General features: G+C 42.2%; 1 protein-coding gene across 1 annotated transcript in view; it reads right to left on the bottom strand.

The window, feature by feature from the left end:
* Positions 1 to 6,668, bottom strand: part of DYNLRB1 (dynein, light chain, roadblock-type 1) — a 20,872-nt gene extending 14,204 nt beyond the window's left edge. The window contains exons 1-3 of the mRNA XM_006881701.1: positions 6,628 to 6,668; positions 6,463 to 6,541; positions 404 to 479 (exon numbers count right to left, since the gene is read on the bottom strand). Coding sequence (XP_006881763.1) covers positions 404 to 479; positions 6,463 to 6,541; positions 6,628 to 6,668 — 196 coding nt within the window. The remainder of the gene's footprint in view (positions 1 to 403; positions 480 to 6,462; positions 6,542 to 6,627) is intronic.
* Positions 6,669 to 6,880: the final 212 nt, after the last annotated feature.

Raw genomic sequence — 6,880 nt, 5'->3', positions numbered from 1 at the left:
TTATCGGGATGGGAGTGTCAGAGACAGTGCGATTGGCACAGGACAGAGCGGAGTTTAGGGCTGTTGTGCATAGGGTCGCTATGAGTTGCAAGCGACTCGATGGCACATAACAACAACAACAATGTGTAAACATACTCAAGAGTAACAACTCTGAAAATGACCATGAAAAAGTGTGTCTAGAAGGTTAAAAAAGAACTGAATAATTGAAATTTATGATTTGTCAGTATAGTGGTATTATTTTTTCCCTTTACAAAATTTAGAATTACAGTAGTAATGCTAGAAGAATAAAAGTATCAAAACAAGACCAAAAAATGAGAAAAATTATTTGGAGGGCTAAATGGCCAAGTGTTATGCTGTGCTTTGGGGCTGCTAGGTGCAGGGCACTGCAAGAGGGAGGACATACCTTCTGTGTTCACCACAATGATTCCCTGCACGCCCTTCTGGCTCTGCAGTCGCTTCAAGGTCTCTTCTACTTCTGCCTGCCAGAGAGAACCAGACCTAGGTTAGGGGGAATCAGGTAGGCTGGATTAAGTCCCTCACCTCAAGAAAGATGGATCACACGTTTATCTTCAACCAATAAACAAGTAACACTGCGTCATTTGGCACCTCTTCAAAGCTTTCAAGATTTGTTATGTGTGTTAGGTATTAACTAAAACATCTGATCACATCTCCAGCATAGGGTTTGGTTGCTCCAGGTCCTATGCCCACCTGGCACAATCAATCCTTCCCTCCCTCCCTCCAGAGAGCTCTGGTGGCTTACTGGTAAGGAACTGTGCTGCCAATGAAAAGACACATGGTTCAAATCCACCTGCTACTGTAAGGGAGAGAAAGATGGACAATCTTCTCCGTGTGATTTATAGTCTGAAAACCATCGGAAGGTCAGCTCTGAGTTTGTTCTAACTTGACAGCACAAAACAACAAAAATAACTCCCTCTCTCAGCTATGTAGGAACAGACAATACCATTTCTAGGAGTATATACATGCATATTCATGACTCATAGGACTTCAGTGATTTGGAAAAAAAATCCCAGTGGTTTCTAACAGAAAAGAGACACTGTCATTCTAAGCCCAAACAGCACAAATGAAAACATTCCAAAGTAAAATGACCTCATAAGGATAGGCTCAGTGACTTAATAAGCTGGCATCTGAGTGACACACTGTCACAGCATGGAACACAGTTACAAGAAATGTGCCTTGAGATAAAGTACTTAATTCTGGCTTTCCAAAAACTGAGTAAGACTGAAGAAGAGTGAATACACTATGGAATGCCAAAACACATCCAGAAGGGCATCCAGAATGATTGTGGCGCTAGGATGGCAAGACTGTCTCGTATACTTTTTTTTTTGGTAAATGTTTTGAGACTTTTCCACTTCCGTAATAACTTGCCTCTGGAAACTCTATGAACCTGGAGAGAGGATGAGAGACACCCAAGCGTCGAGGACTCTCCTTCACAGGGTCACTATAAGTCGCCTGCAACTTGACGGCACTTAACACCACCACCAGCACCACCACCAAATGTCTCATATACTTTGAGCCTAATATTGGCGTGGGAGAGCACAATCCCTGGAAGAGGAGATCATGCTTAGGAAAGCAGAGGGCCAACAAAAAAGAAGCTCCTCAGAGTTGGACTAATTACAGTGTGTTGAGCAGTGTGCTCAAGCAGCATCAACTGTGAAGATGGCACAGGGTCAGGCAGCATTTCCTTCTGTTGTACACAGGGTCGCTAGGAGTGGGAATCAACTCAATGGCACCTAATGATACCACCATATTGGTCTGTACGATGTTAGGTGAATAGCTGCTTAGCTGAACTGTATCTTAACTTTTTCTGTGGATGAAAACTGGCCTTAAATTGTGCTCGTTTGGGAAGGCTCTCTGTAGATTGGCCCAGAACCAGCCAGATGTTCCTCTAAGGATGAGAGTCAGACTGCTGGGAACAGAAGCTCTACTCACCAAAAGAGCTGTGGGCTAATGAGTTGGGGTGCAGAATGGGGAAAAGAGTTCCCAAATAGTGGATGAAGCTGAAGCAGAGACTTATTCTTTTTCTGGAAGGCACAAGAGACTGAAAACCTAGTCATCATTTACTCTCCAGTGATGTAAGAATATTGTCCCTTGACAATGGAGAACTGCCTCACAGGGTTTCAAGACTAAAATCTTAATGAGAGGAGGGAAAGACAAACAGGTTCTACCTATAAAATGGAAAACAGCCTGGTAGTAAGAAATCCAGGGCCTGGGTAGAGGGTAGGCTAGAGTGACATGTATGAAAGGATTCATCCAACACTGTCACTGTATGAAGTGCTGGTTTTCTGGGGGGAGGACAAGCTGCAGAAAGGTCAAGTCCAACAGTGGCCAACATAATATGCTCCCTCTTGGAAATTTCCCTAAATAGTCCAAATGAATGAAAAAATATGAACACATTTGAGATGTTTACCAAAGACATCAACATAAAAAAGGAGAAAGAACCAAAAATATTCAACACCCAGGGAAAGTTCAGGAAGTGTCACAACCCCAAGGCAGAAGTTTGGAAACCACCACCTGGTCCAACAGGCGAAAGACAGGAAATCTCCTGTGCAATTTACCCCCTCTGAAAACTGGCTTGGTCAGTTACAATGAGTTTGTGAAAACAATTCAATGCAAAAATAGAGTGCAATGACTGAAACCATGCAAAAGCAAGAGGACCAAATATTATGAGAAGGAAGGCTGGGAAGGGGGAAAGTCACACAGTTAACAACAGGAAATTAGGAACAAGGTTTTTCTTACAAATAGCTCTTTTTACTTAATATATTAATCTGACATTCAACAAAATCCTAAGTAAACTAAATGTCAGAACAGAGAAAAATTATCTAGAATGCAGAGGCGGCTGATTGCAGTTTTTAATAAGATGATGGGGGAAGACCTCACTAAGGTAATATCTGAGTAGCTATCTACAGGAAATGAAGGTGGATTTTCAGAGGGGGTTCCTGATGTCAGGAAGATAAAGCACAAAATGTTGTGAAGGTGGGAGAAGTGACGAAGCTCTAGTAGGTGCAATGAAGTGAGGCCGTGGAAGAGTGGAGGTGGCCAAACGAAGAGGGAGCCAGAACCAGATCAGAGACACCACAGTGACTGGTTTTTACTGGGAATGAAGTGGGAAGCCACTGTTATGTTTGTGGTAAGGAATGACTTGATGTTTTGAAAGGAATGATCAGTCTTGCTGTATGAAAAATGAACTGCAGGAGCCAAACAGCCTGCAGTGAGCGCTGACCTCTATCCGTGACACTTGGCATACACTGTTCCCTCCCCTTCCGGATGAAGAAACATTCTCTACTTGATTGCTTCGTGTGGCTAAATCCCAACTGGATTCTGCTCATAAGCCTCCTGCAGGAAGACTTTTGCAACAGCCTTTTGCTTCTCTTCTGAGAACTCACAGCACCTCCTCTTCATTTCTCACAATGGAGTCTAACTGTTTCGCATCTGTTTTCTAAAGCACTTGGGAGCAGAGACTTAGACCTAGTTACATGGCTCAGGATAAGTTCAATAAAGAGAATAAATAGCATTTCAGCTCCTTGACCTTAAAGTTGTGAACAAGAGCTAACAATTAAGTGTTCTAAATTTCATGAGAAACAGATCTGGAAGCTTATGCAAATTCTAAGGAAGGATGAACACACATGTAAACATTACTCAGTACTTAAACAGTAATGGGACAATTACTAAATCTATTGTGAACTTTTTGACCACCTTCCATGATTAATAATGATCATCATTTTAACAGATAAGGAAAACTAAGGTTCAGAAAGGTGAGTTTTACCCAAAGCCACTCAGCGGATCAAGAGAATAACCGGGTATATGAGTGACTACAAATGGTGAGTTTTGCCAGAGAGCTCAATAAACAATATTCATGCAGCAGGTGGGGAAAGCACTCGGCTGTGGTGATCAGGAACATCTGCAGTTACGACTTTTAAGCCAGGAACTCAATTATAATGAAGGCAAGCACTTCAGGCAGCCAAAGGAAAACAGTAATGTGCAAGATTCTTATGTTAAAGCAACAGAAAGAGGACTAGTATTTCCAAGTTTTTTAGCTTTTCCTTAGGCAAAACCAAAAATTATATGAAGCAAACATTCTTGAAGTTATTAGTAAAGTTGAAATAGAATAATAATTTCATCTCTCCTTTGAGTCTTGATTTTTCTACAAATTTTGTTGATTTGTAAAAACACAACTTATAAATGTATAAAAATGGGGAAAGTATAAAGGTACTTCCCTCAGTTTTTTTTTTTTTTCATTCAATTGCAGGAGTTTTTTGCAACAACCAGATATTTAAACTTTTTATGTAGTCAAACCTACTATAATTTTCCCCTGTTAAGACTGGAGAACAGCTTCTCCAATTTGTAGGGTAGGTAGGCCTGGATCACTCTGGGATATTAGGTCTAGAAAACTCTCCAGGAAATGCAGACTCCCAGACCTAAAGGAGCCAAGTATGGGGGCAAGGAGAAATTACCCTAAAGTCACAAGCAATTAATTAGGGGATGTGTGGATGAGAAAGGACAGTCCTTTTTGAGCGTCCTAGTTAGGCTAACGCTGGCTCACCGTTTGCCACAACTGGTACCAGAAATAACTGGGTCTGGATATACAGTTTCACAGAGCCAACAGACATCTCCACTTCTATTCTGTGCAGTGGCCTCTGCAACAGGAAGGGGACAAAGTTCTTGGATTCTCCAGTCCCTAAGTGCATGTGGAGCCGGGTGAAAAAAAAAAAAAAGAGTTGCAATAAAACTCAAGGATTCTTTATTGGTTTTATGTAGGGAAAATAAAGATCTAAAGCAAATGCTTCACAAAAGAACTGTGACCAATCTGATTAATACTTGTCAAGCTTATGGAAGACAAAAATGATCAAATAGAAAAGCATTTGCATTAAATATGAGAGAGCAATTCCAAACATATCACACAAAATTACAGCAAAACAGATCAAGTGCAAACAAGCAAGGAGGAAAGATACTAATAGAAATTATACCTAAAAGAAATTACACACACATAGAAAATTTCCTGTAAATGAAATATACATATATACATATACTCAGCAATAATTCTGAAATGGTAGCTTTTAAAATGCGGGGAAGGTCATGGCAAAATTGGCACAAGAAAGACTTTCTGTGGACAATGTACAGTCCCTCTGCCCCTGAAATTCTTCTTGAGACTTGGTATCAAGGAAATATTCAGTAAGTTAAATCCAAAACACAATGGCAACAAACTATACACACCCCCCCAAACGCACATCGAACCATTCATTATAGCATTATCTCTACTGATAAAAAACTAGAAGCCATCGAAATAGAGGCAAATGATGCGACAGCTATTTGGTAGTAACTAAAAATGATGAGGAAACAAGGTCTACTGCTTTTGACACATAAAAAACACATTTAAAAATTAATGTGTAGTGAAAAATCTGCATATGTGAACAAACAGGAAAAAGGACATACAAAGTTTAAAACTGCAAATTATGGATGCATTTTATATCATTATCAACGGCTACTTTTATCAAAATGTAAAATATACTGAGGCTGAATGAAGGTTAGGATTGGAAGGGAAATGCTTTTATTCTTTTTTGCTGTGTGCATTTATTTCACTGTAAAAACTTGTAAAATGAAGTTACACAAAGTATTACCACGTGAAGACATTCTCTGGTGTAATAATAAATAACGTAGGGTTTAAGTGTTTATTCAGTAGGAGACAAACGACATAAGACTGAAGAGGAGTGAAAGTATGTGTAACGGTTGCTTCTAGACCATGGGTCTGTTTTATTTTCAAATTTATACAAAAGTTTTAAAATCTTATTATTCTGTCTGAAAAGGCATGATGAACAAAGGTCTTGTCAAATTTTGCACACGTGAGCATTAAAAACATCACCACCTGTGACGGTTCCAGGCACCCTTCCAACAAGGTGGCCAGCTGGGGGCTCCGCCCGTCTGACTCAGAACTGCAATTCCGAACGTGGTTCGGGGCGGGGAAAGTCAAGCTTTTAGAGATCAAATCCACTTTCAAGGTTCTTAATTCCATCGGGCTTTGGATTCCAAGTATGTAAAATGGGGAAAATGGTGGCACCTACCTCAGCGGGCCGTGATGAGGAGGAAAATTACCTAAAGCACTCAGCAGTACCAACCACGCGTAAGAGTCCAGGAAAGGTTATCATCGTGGTTAAGGCGCTACAAGGCCCAGGACGCCAGGATGCTGACCCTTAGGGACGGCCTTTGCGCCTCCAGAGGTTCCTGGCCAAGCCCCGAGCCCCGCTTCCGGTCCCGGGGCAGCCACATCCGGCGGCCCCGCCTCAGTTCCCTAGGCCCTGGTCTGAAGGTATATGTCGCTCGGGTTCCGTCCTCCAGTCAGCCCGAGCCTAACCCCTGAGGTTCCCCGCTCGGCTTTCGAAGACCCCTTAAAGAGGAGAAACCACACCACGCTCGGACGTACTCAACTACCGGGCAGAGGACACTCACCATCTCTGATCGGTCGAGTAGCTCAGCCACACTAGCACTCGGCCCAGCCTCGGTGTCCTTCTGCGCCTGCGCATAGGACCTGTCAAAACAGACGACTCGGTCCGCCTATCAGAGCCAACGTGGGGAGGGCGGGCCTCCGCCAGCCTCCTAGAGCATGGAAGTTACCTTGCGCTAGTTGGACGCGCAGAGTAGGTCTTTTTAGCCATGTGCTGGAAAGCTGTTGCTTCTAGGTCTTACAAGACGTTTTTAAACTCTCATAAGTCTGAACTGGCCCTCGAACCTCTGGAGTGAAGTGTAGTGGGCTAGGGGATGTAAGTACTGAGATGCTTGAAACCCCATAAGTACGAAATGAAGATGCGTTTAAGACATTCCTTAAGATTGTAGAGGGACTCCCTTTGGAATTTTTATGTTGAACTCT

Source organism: Elephantulus edwardii, unplaced genomic scaffold (assembly GCF_000299155.1).
Source record: "Elephantulus edwardii isolate Elephantulus edwardi_28Jun2011 unplaced genomic scaffold, EleEdw1.0 scaffold00015, whole genome shotgun sequence".
Classification (NCBI taxonomy): domain Eukaryota; kingdom Metazoa; phylum Chordata; class Mammalia; order Macroscelidea; family Macroscelididae; genus Elephantulus; species Elephantulus edwardii.
Note: the sequence above shows the minus strand (reverse complement) of the source record. Positions and strands in the feature narration are given on the sequence as shown.